This window comes from Engraulis encrasicolus, chromosome 22 (assembly GCF_034702125.1).
Source record: "Engraulis encrasicolus isolate BLACKSEA-1 chromosome 22, IST_EnEncr_1.0, whole genome shotgun sequence".
Classification (NCBI taxonomy): domain Eukaryota; kingdom Metazoa; phylum Chordata; class Actinopteri; order Clupeiformes; family Engraulidae; genus Engraulis; species Engraulis encrasicolus.
This window is the reverse complement of record NC_085878.1, coordinates 13,884,339-13,904,860: the sequence shown is the minus strand read 5'-3', so window position 1 is coordinate 13,904,860 and position 20,522 is coordinate 13,884,339. Positions and strand designations below refer to the sequence as shown.

Below are 20,522 nucleotides of genomic sequence, written 5' to 3'. Positions count from 1 at the left end.
CTCAGCAGGATGCGAGGCAAGTCATCTTATGTGCTGATACCCAGATATTCGTGGTGATTGTATGCTGTGGGCCACCATACATGAATGCTGACTTCTTTATTTATTTATTTCGTGTTGAAAACATATGACCGGAAACTAATCATGTGACTACCAAAATTCGTGAATAGGAAACAATAGTCATAGATAATGAAGCAGAAGTGCTCAGCAATGGGAAAATATATCAAATTAAAGGTAGAACACATTGGCTACGTCTCAAATGACGCACTTTTGTCAGTGCACTGACAATCAGTGCATAGGGCATTCAGTGCACTGAGGTCTTTAGTGCATAGTGTCATGGAAAAATTTGAGCACTATGCACTGTGCCCTCGCTGGAAGTGACGGCTGAGCATGGCATTAGCTCGCCCAAATATGAGTTGGCTACGTACTGTTTACAATGCACAGTGTCTGGTGCTTGTATTTCCATGTCCTTCACCCCAAAGGACAACAATCACTCATACAATACTTTGGTTGGCATGAAAAGGTTGGTGTCCCATCAACATTACTTACAGAATTAGGAGACTGTTGACCAAACTCTTCTACTGAACTGAATGCCACATTTCCTCCGTGTCATTGTGAACATGGCTGCAGTTTAGTGCGTGCAGTGTCCATCATTCAAGCACTGCATTTTTCCGCCATTGTTAGGGGAACATCCTGGCACTTTCAGTGCACTTAGGGTGACCAGACGTCCCGGTTTTACCGGGACAGTCCCGGTTTGGAGTTGTGTGTCCCATGTCCCGAGCAAACTCTCTCGGGACACAAATATGTCCCGGTTTTGGCCACCCACTATATTACGCCATGTCTATCAGGGTAAATATATGGAAAAGATTACATGTTTACCTGAAACAATTAATGGCAGCCAGCGCTTGTATAGAAAGTCTGAAGGAGTCAGTTGCAATTTGTCATTCCGACCTCTAAAATTGCTTAGAATGCAGGAAATTGCATCTAAAAAATACAAATTTTCCTGGGGGAGAACCCCCAGACCCGCCCGCCAAATATTGTCCTTCAGTCACAAATGAAGTGTCCCGGTTTTAGACTACAAAAATCTGGTCACCCTAAGTGCACTGGCTCAACTGAAATTTTCAGCGTGAGCGCCCTAGGCACTGAAAAACAGTGCCCAAAGTGCGCAAATGCAGCATTTGAGACACGGCCATTGTCATTCTCATAGAGGGTGCATTCCAATATGCGACCTTGCGTCCTCCAGTTGTGCTTGTGGCCTCACCCCACCTCCTGGCCCAACCTCTGTGTAGAAAACAATAAAGTTTCCCAGCTGTCAGCCTAGCCACACCAACTTTTGGTAGCCTGTTTTTCATTCACCATCCCAATTGCAAATGAGAAAATAACATTACAATTGAGCTTTTGCGAGATATTGAAATATAATGCTGTTGACAGTGATGCCATCATGACATATTACTTCCTGGTACGAAGCCACAAGCACAAGTGGAGGACGCAAGGTTGCATATTGGAACGCACACAAAGTCCTACAGACTAGAGACATATTTACAAGAAGTTACCAAAGAGTAGGCCTATGAATTGCATTATATTTATTAAACATTATATTGAAAAAAATGTAGCACCCTACCAAATCAGCCAGTTTTCAGGAAACTGAAACAGTCTACTATTGTCAATAAAAAAATAGCCAACACATTAAATATTTAATGGACCAATTGGCAAATAGAAAATAAACGCTCTCTCATTCCTGTTCAGGCAGGCTTATGGTATTAATTTTCTTAATTTGCAGATTCCATTAATGAATTGCAACTAAATATATACGCTGTAGAATTTGTTAGAAAGAAAGAAAGAAAGAAAGAAAGAAAGAAAGAAAGAAAGAAAGAAAGAAAGAAAGAAAGAAAGAAAGAAAGAAAGAAAGAAAGAAACACTTTTACTTTGACACAGATTTGTCGTTCCAACCGGATTTGAAGTAACTAAGTTGCCGTTGTTGCTGCTTTTTCACGGCCCTACATAAACTGCTTGCTGCACAGCTTTCAAGAAAAGCAAATACTTCACTATTTCTGATTCACTCCGGATTCATTGTGCTATATATTTTTTTATCTTTCGTAAGTATCTGGTGAACCATTTATTTTCAAAATCATGCTGTAGCCTCTACATTAAGGTCGATTTGGAATGCTACTGATATACGAAATGCTCTTTTCCACCCAAGTTAGAATGCAATATTGGAAAATATGGTAGAGCTCCTCTGGACAGTTTTTTGTTCATTTTTCCCGAATGTTGAATAACCACAACTGTGAGTCTGAGTTTATGTGTGTGGTGGCTATGAAATGCCCATTGTATAGCTGAGCTTTTTATTTTTGTTGATGTTGTTCATCCACCTTAGATTCGAATTTTGTGGAACTTCACCTTCGAACATGAGACTCGTGATTCTAGATGCCTATGATCAGGCCAGTGAATGGGCTGCCAAATACATCAGAAACAAAATTATCCAGTTCAAGCCGACTGCAGACAGATACTTTACTTTGGGTCTGCCCACAGGTATGTCCATGTTTACAAAAAAGCAAATTTGTGCCTGCATCACAAACATGACATCTTGAAATTGTTGGTTCATCTGCTGGTGTGTTACTCGTTTCTCTAGGCAGCACGCCACTGGGATGCTACAAGAAACTGATTGAGTATCACAAAAGTGGAGATTTGTCTTTTAAGTTTGTGAAAACATTCAACATGGATGAATATGTTGGTAAGTCACGTCTCAGATTAAAAAAAACACACACACATAGGCCTACACGCACACACACACACCCTTTAATTCGTTTACCTAAGGACTAAAATGAAAGTAAAATCACCAGCCAATAGCCAATAACCCTGTGCAGCCGCCCCTGAGATGTAGATTTTCTAATGTGTGCTCTGCCCACATAGTTCTGAGAACATTGCTGCTAAGTTGTTTTTCTTAGTGTAGACTAAACAGTGACACTGTCATTATAACAGCTTTATCAGTAGTGCCACTTTTTTATTCAACTTTCGAAGGTCCAATTGTACATTCCAGCAATCATACATGTACTGATACCAGGGCAGGACTATCCATGAGGACCAGTGGCACAGTTTCCAGGGGCACCAGCCGCCACTTACAGCCAGTTAGGCGGCACCAGATGACACAAACCTTACAAATATTGTTCATAAAGGGGACACCTGCGAGGTGTAGTGCCCGGGGTGACTACAGTGTCTTTATACGGTCCTGACTTTTACCATATCAGATCGGCATGAAGGTCAATTTGCATTTGTCGTGTAAAAGATGGCCTTATATCTGTCAGTTCCACTCTCAATTCAACACGTCTCCCACAGGTCTGCCAAGGGATCACCCAGAGAGTTACCACTCGTACATGTGGAACAACTTCTTCAAATTCATCGACATAGAGCCCCAGAATGCCCACATCCTGGACGGGAATGCCACAGACCTCCAGGCGGAGTGTAACGCATTTGAGGTCAAGATCAAGGAGGCTGGTGGCATTGACCTGTTTGTCGGGGGTAGGTTGCTTCAAATCACTCTACAGGTCTATGAGGGCTATGACAGAGATGGAGAAAACAAATGATGGAGAAAGCAAACCATCCCACCAGTAACTGTGGCTCAGTTCAGTAGTTCCAGACCCTCTATACAAATGAAATTAGTATACGCATGAACGGTGTGACGTGTGCCATGTGTGTTGCGCCCCTTTTTGGGGGAAAGCAATGGGGGAAAGACAATGCAAGTCAATTGGCGGTGTTGGGAAAGAATAATTGAAAGACAAGGACCTGTAGAGTAGCGTTGTTCACGCTTAACATGTCGAAGACCTGTTGTGTTGTCGGCTGTTCAAACAATATTGTCAAACAGCCGTGGCTGAAGCATGGACTGTGTTCATTTAGGCTAGCCGATGTAGCATGTAAGTTAATGAGACATTCGGTTTGTTTTCCCCCAAAAAGGGGCAAAACGTACATTCACGAGCAAAGTACCTGGATGGCCGTTCATACGTATGAGGGCATAAGGACAGCCTATCTATAAATGTTTTATTTCAGTGGCATCAGCTTCCTGCCATTAACTAAAAGAGTTGGATTGCTGCATCATCTAATATTGTAACATGAAAGTCAATTGCAGACACAGAATTGCAACAACAGGTATAACAAGAATCAAAATACCTTTCAAACAAACCCATCTTCTCTTTTTGTTCCACCCCCTTTGGCTAGGTATTGGTCCCGATGGACACATTGCCTTTAACGAGCCTGGATCCAGCCTGGTGTCCAGGACCAGGGTGAAGACCCTGGCTAAGGACACCATTGTGGCCAACGCCAGATTCTTTGGCAACGACCTGTCCAAGGTGCCCACCATGACTCTCACTGTCGGCGTGGGAACAGTGATGGATGCCAGAGAGGTAATACACCAACATAGATTAAGTATATTAACATGCTGACGCAAATATCATGAAAAGCAATGGGTTTTTTTAAATTGACAGTATTATAAAAATAAAAATAAAAATAGTGGGTTCCTGAGTTTGAAAACATTCTCAAGCTGTTTTGTCCTACTTCTTGGAAGCAGCAACCCTCGGATGCTTGTTGACACCCCTCACCCCCTTAACCACTGTAACCTAAGCCTATTATGACCCTAACAACCCAAACGGTTATGCTTCTTCATCGTCTCCCTCAGGTGATGATTTTGATCACAGGAGCGCACAAGGCCTTCGCCCTCTACAAAGCCATCGAGGAGGGGGTCAACCACATGTGGACCGTGTCGGCCTTTCAACAGCACCCCCACACCATCTTTGTCTGTGATGAAGACGCCACGCTGGAGCTCAGGGTCAAGACGGTGAAGTACTTCAAAGGTACAACAAATTGTACAATACGTTTAGTCAAAGCTGTCGTTGACATGCACGATGAGGAAGTAATGTAATAGTGCATGAGGAGTAATGAAGTCCAGCTTACAGATGAAGTCCTCTGGTCGTTTCCTCCATCCCCTAGCTATGTGCCTCTCAGAACAATATATTTTCATTCAAGATCTCGCGAAAAACAGTTCTGAAGTTCCAATCTCTCATTTGAAATCAGGATATTGAGAATTGGAATGAGGGGTGTGAACCTAGGAATGTGGACCATGGGTTAGGGCTGTGCAATATATCAAATTATATTGTGATATCAATATTGCTGTCAAACAAAATCAAATTTCATAATATCAAGTTGAAACATAACTTTTGTCTTTTGTTTATATGGCCAAAAGATAGGTTATGTCAAGCCCAATACATTCCCCTCCAACTGAGCCATTGCGAGCACAGAGCAGACCAACTACCCAACACTCATGCAGAACACCACTGTGTGTTTCTCTATGTTCCTCCTCTCACACAACTGAAGGGGGAAAGATTGCTAATTGTTTAGCACAATTATTTGTCTTTAAAATAAATATTGTCTGAAAATATTGTGATCTCAATATTGACTGAAATAATCGTGATATTGATTTTTCTCATAATAGAGCACCCTGGGTGTCTGCTGTTGTCCTTTGGTAGGGTGAACCCCTCGGGGTGTACTTGCTGTACACATGCTTCATTCTGTCCTTGTCTGTGGACCCTTTCAATGTTTAAAATTGAGTCAAATCCAGAATGTTACTATTTGCTCTCAAATTGGCCACTGGTATGCCTCACATCTGAAGAAATATCAAACTGTTAAATTGTCTCATTCCATAGTTGTATTCAACCCACCAACTGTCATAAATAGGCCATTTGTGAAGTGTTGTGAATACCATAATTGTCCAAGTCAAAACATAAGCCCCTAGCCTCAGCCAGAACGAGAATGCTGGGAGCAAAGACATGCTGTAGCTGAGTTAGTGGTGAGAGTCATGCATTCTGCCTTAGATTCTAGTATCCCTCAAGCTGACTCAAGTTCACAGGGTTCCTCTTCTCAGAGTCTTGTATCAAAGCCAGAAATCACAAAATGGATGGACCCAGAGAAACCAAAGGGCATAGTAACACACACGTTCTAATTCAGTCCCTCAAACTTACAGAGCCTTCTGATAAAAGAGCCAATTGAGAAGTGGATGGCCCATTGCGGAGCACTAAGTGGTGATCTCACATGTTCCTATCTATTTTATCCTTCTTCTTCAGGCCTGATGCACGTCCACAACCAGCTGGTGGATCCTGTTCACAGCATAAAGGACTACAAAGACTGATGCTGATGAGCTCAGCATGTGTCTCCGAGGGATCGATATATTCCAGGAATGTGATTGCAGCCACAAAGTCCTGGAAGAGTTGTGTAATATGGTCATATGACTAACATCCACCCACCACTCCATGACTCTTTTGATGCAACGATGAAGAAACGGTCAACTTTGCCAAGGCCCTGGTTGGTCTTTGTATCAAATCACAAACTTGTCAAATCACGTACTGGTTCAGTGGGTATTGCATGTTGTGACAGTGCTGTTACACCCAGCAGGGAGATGCCCCCATTTTGTGCTCTGAAAGAGCTCCGGCCCTGGCTCGCCAGCCAGGGTTCAAAAAGGAGGTCTTTGCCTTACTTACAGGCACAGCATCAGTATAGTCCTGTCATGAGCACTCCAATCAGTTCACTTGGCTCTCTAGGGCTAAACACTCCACATTCTTCTTGTTGTATTCCTCATTTTCTTGCTTAATCTACTTTAGTGAACATTCCTCATCATGTACAGTAACTTGAAGGGGCATCTCAGGCTGTTCTTGGCCTAGAGTCATCCATGCTTGTTGACAAGTCTTCTGATGTACAGGATCTTGGGGTAGGGATCTTGGGGTGTGAGCCAATCTGGCTCAAGTCCATGTTTTTTCATGAAAAGGGATAAGGTGTCTTAATGCTACGCTGTTGGCTGGCCTTTGTCATACGGCTTGTTCTTGGCTCCTAACGCCATCAACTTTTGGCATTTTTGTTTGGTTTTTACAGGCTTAAGTGTAAACAGAATGCTGTATTTACTACACTCCTTCTGAACTCTTGTATTAATCTTTCTTGTCACTTTAAATATGAATTTCTTATGTAATGTTTCATGTTATTTAGGCCATTTCAATCTGAATGTACCTCGTGTTTGGAAAGAAGTTACTGTTCTGTATCTTTTGGCATCTTGGCCCTAGTTTACTGCTTTCTTATATTACCTCTATCCTCTGTGTACTGGTTTAACTGAGGGGGGCATTAGTTGCTATCGTGTCCTTATTGATGATTATGTATTTTGTCAAAATCTGACAAAACAAAAATCTTTGTTACCGATGTAAAAATGAGCTGTCAACATTTGGCGCAGGTCTACTTTTTAAGCTGTAATGGGTGGGTGTATTCCAGGGAATATGTTCTTTTTGCATCTCTACGCAGGGTTCTGCAAAAGCATTCAACCTGATTTTCTTGAAACTGAACCCCAGACCAAGGAACCGCTCATTTACATGCATTCATATTCACTTTCACTGAGGTTGAAATGTGCCATTTTGCCTTGGTCGTACATTCCTTGAGTGGCTTTCCTATGACACGGGGTCACAATGGTTGTTATCACAACTGGGAGAATGTTGAGATTGCAACGACGTATGTTTTACGTTTCATTTGAAAAGTACTGTAAGAATTAATACACAATAAACATTCTTTGATTCTGAAACAAATGTATTTGATTTATTTGTACTTCTGAAAGTGTTTCCAGTTCAGTGTGTTGCTGAGAAATTCAGCAAGTCGTTCAGCAGAGTGCATAGTTCAGTATTTTGCTGACCTGATAGCAAATTAAGGTGTCAGTCCACAGGGCAAAGGAGGATGCTTCAGTCCAGCTGTCATTTCATTATAATGCACAGTTGTTCTAGGGAAGTGGTTACTTGACCACATATAACTTCACCACCTGTTATTTCTCCTTCCTCTTTAAAACGTTGATGAATGCATCTTTGGGAACGTCTATATTTCCAATGCGACGCATTTTCTTCTTCCCCTCCGCTTGCTTTTTCAGGAGTTTCATTTTGCGAGTGATATCTCCTCCGTACTGGTGAATGATAGAAACGTAAAAAAAAATTGCAGTCAGTAAATGACCTTAAAGACATACGTATAGCAATAAAGCGGAACAGTATATGGCAGGGGTGGGGAACCTTTTTCATTTGAAGGACCACTTCAAATGTACAACAGACCCCACCTTCTCTAGGCCCCCTGAATATAATTGTATTGCAAATGGAATTTGTAAGATTCCGTTACAAAATAAGGTCTGCAAATGGCCCTCAAGAGATCAGTTCCCCACCCCTAGTACAGGGTTTTTCTTTCCATTTGATGTGAGGGCTTGATAAGTACTTACACATTTTGCCAAAACATTCTTCCTGTATGCTTTGATTCTGTAAAGAAAGAAAGTAAAGTGGTTTCAATGCAAGCGTTCATGTATTTGTGAACTGTGTTTGAACTCAACAGGCAGGTCTTTGAGTCGGACTTACGTTTCCCTAGCAATGACTTTGCTTCCGATAGCTGCCTGGACGGCGATCTCAAACATCTGTCGAGGAATGGAGTCCTTCAGGCGCTCACACATGGCCTTGCCCATGCTGTATGCTTTGTCTCTGCGCACACAACGGCAATTCAAGGGGAAAAAATTACACGGCAGCAGTGTCTGTCACCAACCCTACCGTCTCCCTTTACACACAATGCACAGTAGCATTTCCTGGCCGCTGTAGAACGGATTAGGAAATCATGTCTGTGAATTACTACTGCAGACTCTCACTATCACTAGGCCATTGTTGACAAGTGTGTGTGTGTGCGCGCGTGTGTGTGTGTGTGTGTGTGTGTGTATGCATGTGTGTACACAGTGCTAGACTGATGGCCACTTGATCGCTTGTGTGTGTGTGTGTGTGTGTGTGTGTGTGTGTGTAGACAGAGCTGCACCAATTGTGTACACTCAGTCAGTGAATTACTACAGCCGACATTAGGTTACTGTTCACGAGTGTGTATGTGTGCACACGTGTGTGTGTGTGTGTGTGTGTGTGTGTGTGTGTGTGTGTGTGTGTGTGTGTGTGTGTGTGTGTGTGTGTGTGTGACAGAGAAATGATCTGAACATCCTTACTTGTGCACTATGGTGGTGAGCTCTTCCACCGGTCTCCCATTCAGTAAGAAGTCCATCTTGATCAAGTGGGCAGGCTGATATCCTGCATCCTCATAGTCAAAACTACAACAGACAAAAAGGTGCCGTGTTTGGAAATGGCAACATGGCAATGGCAACAGTGAATGGAGTTCATTTTGATGGGCTTGAGTTCATTTAGGGCTGGGTGACATGACGATATCGTTATCGTGATAGAAAAGTGTCCATCGTGATAAACTAATTTGATCCATTATTACAGATTATATACAATTTAATATAATTTAGCGCATTTCGTGTTACCACTATGCACGCTTTAAAGAGAATGACTGAAAGCATGTATAAATGTGGTATATTGTGAACGATATCGTTATCGTGATGTTAAGTAATCCATATCGTGATACATGTTTTTTTTCCTATATTGCTCAATTCATTAATGGCAAGTCCCACTCTGAACTCACCTGGCATATCCTGAGGACATAGACTTGAGGCTGTCGTAGAAGTCGACCACAATCTCGTTGAGAGGAAAGAGGAACTTCATCATAACTCTGTTGTCGTCGATGTAGACCATGTTCTTCTGTATGGCTCTGCGATTCTACAACATTTAGTACAGTATGTGAAAATAAGTTTCAGTAACACTTTATTTTAATGGTTCACTATTGCAGTGGATCTACCACATTAGGTACAGTGTAATAATCAGTGTAACAATATTTAATACCATGCAATAACAGTGTAACACCATGTACTTACATCTAGGTTTAGGGTTGGTACATGGTATTACTGCACACTGGTATGACATGGTATTAAATATTGTTACACTGGTTATTACACTGTACCTAATGTGGTAGAACCACTGTAATAGTGAAACATTAAAATAAAGTGTTACCGAAGTTTCTTATGATACATATTAGAAGTTGGAACAACCACTATGTATAGAGTGTTTGTGTATTTAGAATACACATTCACTTCTGATCCCAAGTGTCGCTAATTAAACGAAAAGAAAGGGAAAAGCTTTACCATGCAGAGTGTCATAATTCTGCCTGTGAAATCGTCGGGGGCAATGATCGTACCCGTAACCATTGGCTCTAGGTACTCTGACACCGTGGATTTGTCAGGGAACTGGGCAGGATTCACAATAGTGATTTCCTCTTGCCCATATTCCTGTGGAGAGAGAAGAACCATATGGATGATGTCTGTGGGCAGGGATGGTCATAGGGCACAGACAGTGCCCACACAGTACAGCGTTCAGGCAGACGTTCATTTGCTTTCAATTTGTGTTCCACTAACGTGACATCTTATTAAATCATGAATGCACAACCGCACACGTATGAAAAGCATGCACTTTAACTGTATCCAACCCCTGCCAAGCGACCACTCTTGTGCACTTACTTTAATGAGCTTGGCTGAGGTGAGTATGGCCTTATAGGGTACGGTGGGGGCCGTCACAATGACAGAGGCGTTATACTCCTGCTCCAGACGCTGGTTAAAGACCTCCATGTGCAGCAGACCCAGAAAACCCAGTCTGGAGGTAAAATAACATGAAGTCAAGTGCGTTTTATTTTGCCCAAAGGAGAAATTTGTCTTGCTTGCACCACAGACTCACTATAAATTAGTAGACAACTTAACATTAAACAAGTCAAAAAGAGAATGGTCAAAAAAGAGAATGGTCTTAAAAAATGTTAAACAAGACAACCAGGGTATCAATAAGTCATTAATCTTACAATACTGTGTCCTGCGTTGTGCTATAGGGATTGTTGCCCTCTACTGCCCTCTTCTGTTCACTAATGCACTCGCAACAATGGTCTTTAATGGCACAGATTTGTTTCGATTATTTCAGCATGACAGAAGAAGATACCGATGATAAACTAGTGTGTGTGTGTGTGTGAGTGTGTGTGTGTGTACGCATGTGTAAGTGATGTTTATGTATTGTGTGAAGAATCTCCTGCCACAGGAGCTGAGAATGGCAGGGCCGTGAGACCACATCTATTGCACAAACCTCCAGCCAGCTCCCAGAGCCAAACTGCTGTCTTTCTGCACAGTCACGCTGGAGTCGTTGAGGGTGAGTTTGTCCACCGCGCTCCTCAGGGCAGTGTACTCCGACTGATCCACCGGGTACATTCCTGTGATATGAACACCATCACTGTTGTTATTACAACCACTTGCTACCATACATGGAGGCTTATGACTAGAGGCTGCAGAACACTCAGAGAGGAGAATGTACCATGGAAATAAACATCACATAATCTGCGTATAAGATGCGTATAGGTAGGTAGTAGAAGATTGAACTCTTGTACAGCCTAATAAGACATTGTTACATTGCCATGACAAATCTATAAGGCTCTTTTTCTGTCGAGTCACCCAACATCTCACTGTGGGTTACGAATCTAGCGTGACCATTTGCTGAAGCCTCTTCCATTCATGCCAATTTGACTGCGAGTAGTGTACTGATTTTGTTTTCAAGGTCTCCAATGCCAAGGCCAATCATACTGATAATGTTATACAACATAATGTTGTTAATGATGTGATGTAACTCCTGTTGGTCGATTACCAGCGAACACCATGGCTTTGGCTGGCTTGAATCCTGGCAGGGGTTCCACTGGCTGCTTGTGGTGGTGAAACGTGTCTCCGATTTGAGCTTCTGTTACATCCTTCATCCCTGCCACAATGTAGCCCACCTGGCCACCATAGCTGTGTAGGGAGAGAGAAGGCAAACGGTACATGACATTGACAAGAAGTCAATTTGAGCCAATTGATTTGCTAATTAAAGAGTCTAAAAAGAGAGAGCGACTAAATAGTCGCTAACAATATTTAAATAGTTTCAGAACAATTAGCTCATTACTTGTCAATTTATTTAGCAAATGAACAAACAAAACGACTGATAAATGCCAGCAAAAATACAAATTCCTTAGCAGAGGTTATAACATCATCGACCACACAGGCAAGTACTTAGCAGTTTATGCTTACAGTGTGTTTGTAGGGTACTCATCCGGTCTCAGGATGCCAAGCTCGTTCACCTCGTAGGTCTTACCCAGGTGGGCAGAGGTGATCTTATCCCCTTTGGACACACGCCCTCCAAACAGGGCGATATTGGCCACCACCCCGCGATAAGGGTCAAAGGTCGAGTCGAACACCAGGGCCTTAAAGGGGTCCTCCTTCTTGGCCGTGGGCCTGTAACAGGAAGTGGAAGGAGAAAAAGGTAAACGATCAGAAATGCATGGAAGTTCAAGGAATGCACTCGTTATCGCAGTCATTATCTCTTGTCACATTGATACATGTGCAGTTGTGCACACATACGCATTTAACGCTTCCATGCACAACACACACAAAGACATACATGGATATACATGTATAAGCTGCACACCCCCTCGTACACACAAACAGACAGACAGACAGACAGACAGACAGACAGATAGACAGATAAACAGACAGAAACACAAACATACACTTAAATCTAGCCTCACTGTTCAATTGCAGAAAAAATTACAAACAGTACATAATCTGTCCAAATAACAATTTATGAATGTTTTTAGCGGCCAGTTTCTTTAAGAAAACAGTGACTTTTCTCTACTTGTGGTTGAATGGCCTACATGGCCTGCTATAGTAGTGTGACACACATGCACACATCAAACAGTGGAAGCCCTATTTTAGGTCTAACACCCAAAATTCCTGCACAATTGCATCTTCAAGGCTCCAATATACTGCAGAGCATTCATGTGTGAGCAGAGGCGTTTCTTGTGTCATTTGGGGCCTCAAGCAAAAACCTAAAGGAATGAAGATTCTAAATAAATCGCTACTATTTTTCACCATGTAGTGACTTACGGGCCCCAAGTGGCTGCCTGCCTAGCCTGGTGACAAGATGCGCCTCTGTGTATAAGTGGCACTTTACTAAGACTGGGACTTCCACAAACCATTGTGAGAGAGCCTGCTTTCACTGCAGCCATTGATGCTCCATTAAAATTCCACAAGGTCATGAGTAGCACACTTACGAGTTGTCAGTCACGGTTACAAAGCGGCTGATTGGATCAGCATGCGGCCATTGTAGTAGCACAACTGACGTTATCTGACATACCATTGACACAATACTGGGCTTGTTGGACATAAGTGGCTAGGCTAGACAGCTTTGCCATGTGCCTATCTCTCTGCTGGGGAAGCCCAGCCATTGACAACCATCTTCTGTGTTTGTTGGTTTTGGATCTTTTCCCCAACATGCCATTGCAATATATTTCAAGAATTCATCATCATTTTTTTCTGTCATCATCTCTCTTCCCACAGTCTCTCAAGAGAGATGCTTCTCTTGGCATTGATCCGTCGTCCAGGACACACACGCACGCACGCACGCACGCACACACACACACACACACACACACACACACACACACACACACACACACACACACACACACACACACACACACACACACACACACACACACACACACACACACAAATAGTCTAGTCTGTCAGCCATGTACTACCAGTGACTGAGCTAGCCCAAGCAAAACACAGTACGGTATTTAAGCTTGTGCAGACCTGAAGTAATGACAAAATGACAGGAGTACGTCATATAAAATCGCTTTCTCTGAGACAAATCGCCTACATACTCTAATTTTCTTCCTTCAGCACTAGGGCTATATTGCACAGCCCTATTCAGCACTCTCTCATACACACACAGACAAGGACACAAACACAGACACACAGTCACAGACACACACAGCATTTCAGAAACTTACGGTGGTATTCTTTTCACGACTTCTTGGAGAACTAGTTCCACATTAGTGCCCTGCTTGGCAGAGATCTAAAGACAGCAAACCAAGTGTAACATGAGTCAGCAAGACGAAAAACACACACACACACACACACACACACACACACACACCTCTCTAAAACACACAAACACACACACGTCTCTCGAACACACACTCACACACACACACACACACACACACATCTCTCTAACACACACACACACACGTCTCTCGAACACACACGTCTCTCGAACACACACACACACACACACACACACACACACACACACACACACACACACACACACACACACACACACACACACACACACACACACTAATCAAGCAGTGCACACACACACACAAACTCCCTCACTCTCCCGTCTTTCCAAAACACACACACGCACGCACACACACACACACACACACACACACACACACACACACACACACACACACACACACACACACACACACACACACACACACACACACACACACACACACACACACACACACACACATCCAATCAAGCAGCCATTCATTTATTCTCTCACTCATTCTGTCTGTGTGCAGGGCAGGCAAGCATACAGTACACACACACACACAAATCCATTTTTACAGGCCTGGCCTGAGAGCACTTACCCTAATACATTCTTCAGCGGGAATATCAAAAACCTTTTCAATCTGCTTCTCCACCCTCTCTGGGTCTGCATTTTTAAGGTCAATCTGAGAATGGCACATTATCGTCAGTTAAATGACATGATTAAATCAGCACTGGACATGCTGTCCATCTTGACTAAGTACCTTATTTATGACTGGGATGTATATTGTTTGCGTATATCACTTAGTGTAGTGTTCATTTTGCTTACATCATGCATGTATGTTTGTTTGTGTAGGTCATTTATGAATAAAATACGTAATTCATTAACAGAAATGTCATATTATAATATGTCGTTCATAAGGTAGTTGTACAGTGCTTGCTCACATAGTCTATCGGTATAAGCTAATATATGGCTGAGGTGTAATGTGGTGATGTTTATGAATGGGATATGCGCTGTGTGTATACCTTATTTAACACTGGGATGATGGCAAGTTGAGCCTCAAATGCCAAGTAGAAATTAGCAACAGTTTGAGCTTGAATTCCCTGAAAGCAACAAATATTCAGATTCATTACATTCATTGCTCATAAAGCTTCTTTTATTAAGCTAGTATGGTGGACTCTGATGGGTTTGACTTCGCACAGTAGTTCAGTACACAATGTTCATTAAAGAAAATTAGAGGCGCACCAAAACAGTATAACGGTTGAATATTGGCACAGCAACAGCATGATCAACAAATAGCAGCACAAAGATAGACACAAACACACACACGGAAACATACACACATGGAAACGCGTGCGCATGCACAAACAAACACACTCACACACACACACACACACACACACACACACACACACACTCACACACACACACACACACACACACACACACACACACACACACACACACACACACACACACACACACACACACACACACACACACACACACACACACACACACACAGCTGAGATGTACAGTTCACCTGATTGGCATCCACCACCAGAAGAACCCCTTGGCAGGCAGAGATGGAGCGTGACACTTCATAGCTGAAGTCAACATGTCCCTTCAGAAACAACAGAACATGGTAGGCTTATTTCAGTACAAAGCCTAGTAACATACCTAGGGTAAATTCTCCAAATTCCTGTCCTGCCTTGTGCTTTTGACCTTGTGATGACGTCATTGATGATAGAAGTTTAATTTGTGCTTTGTTACATTACGCACTGCCACATGGTATGTGCATCATTGTGTGTGTATTATTGCCTTGTGATAATGTGATTGTACATGTTTACGTTTTAGTATCTTGTTGCCACTTCTAATATGTGCCAGTGGCAATAGGGCATGTAGTGTGTGTGTGTGTGTGTGTGTGTGTGTGTGTGTGTGTGTGTGTGTGTGTGTGTGTGTGTGTGTGTGTGTGTGTGTGTGTGTGTGTGTGTGTGTGTGTATGTTTTTAGCTCCCTGCCCAGGGACCACAGATGCAAACTAGCTACTAGCTAACTGGTACTAGAACTATCTTGTACATGGTCCCGGTCAAATAAGCAAATAAACTAAACTAAACTAATTCAATATCTCGCATAAGCGCAATTCAAAGGTAATTCTCTAATTTGGGATACTGAATGGGGACATGTTCAACATGTTCTTGTGCCTTGGCTGACAGCGGGGAAATGAGGCGAGGCGGGGCACCAGCGAAGCACGAGTCCACAAGCGCAGGTTGAGGACGGGAGTTTGGATAATAGAATGTACCCCTAGTTCAGTGTTTCTCAAAGTGGGGCGTAAGCCACCCTGGGGGGGGCGCGGAGGCATCGCTGGGGGGGCGTGTCACATCTGATTTTGTGTTTTTTCCCGCCCAAGGAAATGATTTCCTGTCTCGCCAGTAAGTCAATAAGTTTAAAGCCCTCACCAACATTATATTATTAGTTGTCATGAATTTGAATAGCATAGGAAATGAACACACATCTGCATTTGACTGCAGTCCCTCTTTGTTTAATCTCATCAGTCAACTCTCATTTGATTCTGCGCAGCAATCGTAAAATCAGTCTGCGTGAGTAGGGGGGCTCGGAAGCATTCAGACCCTCTGAAGGGGGGAATGATGGAAAAAGTTTGAGAACCACTGCCCTACAGTGTTCAACAGTATTAAGGTCATGGAATACACCAAAACAAAAGAAGCATACAGAGAAAGGCTACATCCATATGTCTTGCTCTTAACAAAACGTACCGGTGTGTCAATGAGATTGAGTAGGTAGGTTTCATCTTGGTATTTGTAGACCAAGGAGGCGGTTTGGGCCTTGACAGTGATGCCTCTTTCACGCTCCACCTGGAGCTTGTCAAGGACCTGCTTATTTTTCTCAGTTTTAACAATGGCCCCTGGTGAAAGAAAACCCAACAGGTTCCAGTCATATTGAGTACATCTCAACATTTAAGGGCATGAAAAGACTTATGTCAACAGGCATAGGAATAGTTCAAATAGTTTCTCTTTACTATGTATACACTTGACAACCTTTTGAGTTGCTGATTGATTTTACGAAATACTTGTCTTATTGATACAACTCATGTTACCAAGTAGGCTATTGTTTCGTATCAATAATAATAACAATAAACTCTCCCAAAGAACAGAATCTCTCTCTCTCTCTCTCTCTCTCTCTCTCTCTCTCTCTCTCTCTCTCTCTCTCTCTCTCTCTCTCTCTCTCTCTCACCTGTTATCTCCAGTAGCCTGTCTGCCAGGGTGCTCTTCCCGTGGTCAATGTGAGCTATGATGCTGAAATTCCTTATCTTATCGACAGGGAAATCTGACATGTCAATGCCCCCCTGTGGCGTTTAGGGAGAGAAAGGACATCGATAACGTGGTACGGATCTACTACTTTAAGTTACTATATGGTTTGAATTGATAATAACAAGATGATGAGTGGAGGTGCGAAACGCACACCAGAAACAGAGGTGCTGGCAACCAGAAAATACAATTGTAGAAGGAGAGAGGTGCCGCACACTCACAAGTTAAATAAACAGTTTTTAATGTGACAACGTTTCGGCCTGTCGGCCTTCTTCAGGTCACGTGTGCAACAAGATGACACAAATATACTACAACCAACCTTTGAAGCGCTGGAGCTGCTGTACTCCTGGCAGAGTTGTTTTGGTAGCCTTATGACAGCGTTCCTCATCCATCGGTGCCTGACCAGAGTGCACGTGGTGCTGTAGTCGTCGGTACGTCTTCTAATTCTACATATTTTCAAGTCAAGAAAACGTCTCACCAAGGGCACGATTTGGCCTCGAATATTAAATGAGTAGAGCTGCATGTCCAATGTGTTATTAGCTAGCTAGCTTATTGAATTGTCACTGGCCCTGGGAAGATGACTCCAGCTGACACTGGCAGCATTGTCCTTGTGTCATTTGATCGGGTAACTTGAAGTCCACGGTGCTCGCGTGCATTAGAATGTCACTGCAAGATGATAATCACCATTGATTATTGAGAAATAAACATTTCAAACGTGGATAAATAAAGATACATAAGAAGTCATAATGTGACAACCCCGGAGGCTGCCATCTTGGACAGGCGCAGTGAATCTTGGGTAGTATAGTCCGGTCCGGTGTAATAGCCTACATTTTTACATTTTCAAATTCAAATTTGCTTACAGTGTTAAAACGACTGATGATGCAAAGCTAATTTTAAGATTTATTTCCCGGTGCTTTATTTGCACTATTTGATCATGACACACATTTAAACATGGTCTTGACTAATAAGTCAGCAGCTGACTTATTTTGTCCACAGCGTGGCACCAAAACACAATTTCAAGCATCATGACATCGTTCCATTGTGTTTGCCTTTATAGTCACAAGGTGGCGACTCTAACCCAAAACAAGTACAAGAGATGTGGGCAAGAAATGAAAAGAATAGATTTCCATGGCAACATTGCAACCCACTCACACTAAGTATGTATCCTGAAAGCTGCCGCGATAAGAAATCAAATGAAATATCTCTCAGCTGCCTTTTTTCCCTTTTGGCAGAGACTGATATATCCATCCCTGTCAAGGCCCTCCCCAAAGGCACTGAGCATCTATTCATCTCTGCCCTGGCTATACAGAACATTTCCAGTATTCAGGTGACATGTCAAGTGTACCCTATTTGTGTTTTGTTGGCCTAATATAAATACTTAAGATAAACACAAAGATTCACATTACAAAGATTTTGAATAAATAGCCTACAGTGAATTCAGGCCCATGAGTAATACATCAACTATCTTTTGTGTGTTAGTAGGCTAGGCTAGGCCTAACACATTTAAGTATTTGATGGTTCACACTAGGCTATAAAAGGAGGATTTTAAAATATAATTTCACTACATGTAGTCCAGGCTACTAAGATGCCGTGTCATGTTTTGGAATTAGAAGAACATGCATGCCATGACCATGAAAAACACAACTGTGAGAGTGATTGCAAATTCAAGATGCCAGATAGATATTTCATTTCCACATGAAGGCAGGTACTTTTCATTTCAAAATAATTTCTGAAATTTTCCATACAAGCCAGTTACAGATTTTTTTGTATCAAGATTGTCGTTTTTTTCCTTTTGTGACTGTGATCAGATATGCAATGGAGTGATAGTCTTTAGGGGCAGGATCCAAATGCACACATTCACATACGCACGGATACACACACGCGCGCGCGCACACACGCACACACACACACACACACACACACATGCACACACACGCACGCACGCGCACACACACACGCGCACACACACACACACACAGGCACACACACGCACACACACGCACGCACGCGCACACACACACACACACACACACACACACACACACACACACACACACACACACACACACACACACGCACACACAACCCGCACACATATACAACATACACAGCTGCCATTTAACTTGGCGACAGGGAGTATAGGTTACCTTTATACTCCCATCTATCCTCTGGAAGCCTATAGCGATTTTCTTCCTGAAACCTGTAGATAGCTTTGGCGAGAGAGAGGGAGAGAGAGATTGAGAGATTGAGAGAGAGAGAGAGAGAGAGAGAGAGAGAGAGAGAGAGAGAGAGAGAGAGAGAGAGAGAGAGAGAGAGGGAGAGAGAGTGAAATCCAGGCAGCCAGTGGAAGGTAATGGATGTGCAGTGAGAGACAGGATACATCCCCCCACACACTGATAGCAGTGATTGGCCCGGGAAGTAAGACAGAGTGTAGACTGTAGTGCCGGGCATGGGGCTTATAAGATGAGGCCTCAGGCTTTCATTTATAGGGGATGACAGGAGAGGTGTTGGACAGGGGTGTCTCCTCTCTAGCCTACCTCCTGTCTCCTAGCCTGTCTAAAAAAAATGGGTAAAAAAAAATTGGAATCAATCGGAATTTCAGTGATGTACAGAGAATGAATTTCCCCGAAGAGAAATTTAATTGTAGCAGGGAGCAGGCTTCACTCAGAATTCAATGACTTGAAGGGTGCTGTCACAAATGAAAACTTCAAAATTAAACAAAAAAATGGGTGCACCTTGCATCACGTCATTTTGCTGAGCTCTGCTTGTCTTGCGTGTTTTGGTTATGTCCCACATATGTTTATGCCTGCATGGTTATTTCCTACATGTTTTTACATGTTAATCCCTTATGCCTTGCTTTTTTGTGGATATGGGCAGTCATGGGTGAGCGGTTAGGGCGTCAGACTTGCTCCCAGAGGTTACTGGTTCGACTCCCGACCCGCCAGGTTGGTGGGGGGAGTAATCAACCAGTGCTCTCCCCCATCCTCCTCCATGACTGAGGTACCCTGAGCATGGTACCGTCCCACCGCACTGCTCCCCATGGGGCGCCACTGAGGGCTGCCCCCTTGCACGGGTGAGGCATAAATGCAATTTCGTTGTGTGCAGTGTGCAGTGTTCACTTGTGTGCTGTGGAGTGCTGTGTCACAATGACAATGGGAGTTGGAGTTTCCCAATGGGCTTTCGCTTTCATATGCTGTCTTTCGGGAGATGTCTGTTTTTGTCTGCATACGTGTCCTACAGTATGTAGTGTGTTTTGCGTATTTGCTGCTTTTTTTGGCTAGGAATCACTTGGAAAAGTGGCAATCGCCTCAATATGACTAGTAAAATAAAGGAGAAATAAAAATGTGTCTTATTTATACACAGATGCGTTTCAG

The 20,522-nt window shown here is 43.0% G+C and overlaps 2 protein-coding genes across 3 annotated transcripts; one reads left to right on the top strand and one right to left on the bottom strand.

The window, feature by feature from the left end:
• Window positions 1-1,981: 1,981 nt before the first annotated feature.
• On the top strand, window positions 1,982-7,245 carry gnpda2 (glucosamine-6-phosphate deaminase 2). Its single transcript, XM_063188951.1, has 7 exons — window positions 1,982-2,093; window positions 2,372-2,526; window positions 2,627-2,728; window positions 3,331-3,513; window positions 4,207-4,391; window positions 4,664-4,838; window positions 6,105-7,245. Exons 2-7 carry the CDS (start codon window positions 2,403-2,405, stop codon window positions 6,167-6,169), a joined length of 834 nt encoding a protein of 277 aa, XP_063045021.1. The 5' UTR covers window positions 1,982-2,093; window positions 2,372-2,402; the 3' UTR covers window positions 6,170-7,245.
• Window positions 7,246-7,604: 359 nt separating this feature from the next.
• guf1 (GTP binding elongation factor GUF1) lies at window positions 7,605-17,923 on the bottom strand. Of its 2 annotated transcripts, XM_063188949.1 has the most exons (17): window positions 17,468-17,923; window positions 17,075-17,186; window positions 16,597-16,745; window positions 15,367-15,447; window positions 14,849-14,926; window positions 14,425-14,508; window positions 13,765-13,829; window positions 11,999-12,202; window positions 11,583-11,722; window positions 11,031-11,154; window positions 10,424-10,556; window positions 10,052-10,195; window positions 9,496-9,629; window positions 9,023-9,124; window positions 8,403-8,522; window positions 8,270-8,306; window positions 7,605-7,966 (listed from the first exon to the last, which is right to left on the bottom strand). In XM_063188949.1, exons 1-17 carry the CDS (start codon window positions 17,669-17,671, stop codon window positions 7,832-7,834), a joined length of 2,046 nt encoding a protein of 681 aa, XP_063045019.1. In that variant the 5' UTR covers window positions 17,672-17,923; the 3' UTR covers window positions 7,605-7,831. The 2 variants fall into 2 exon arrangements, with proteins under 2 accessions (XP_063045019.1, XP_063045020.1); XM_063188950.1 differs by lacking the exons at window positions 16,597-16,745; window positions 17,075-17,186.
• Between the last annotated feature and the right edge of the window lie 2,599 nt (window positions 17,924-20,522).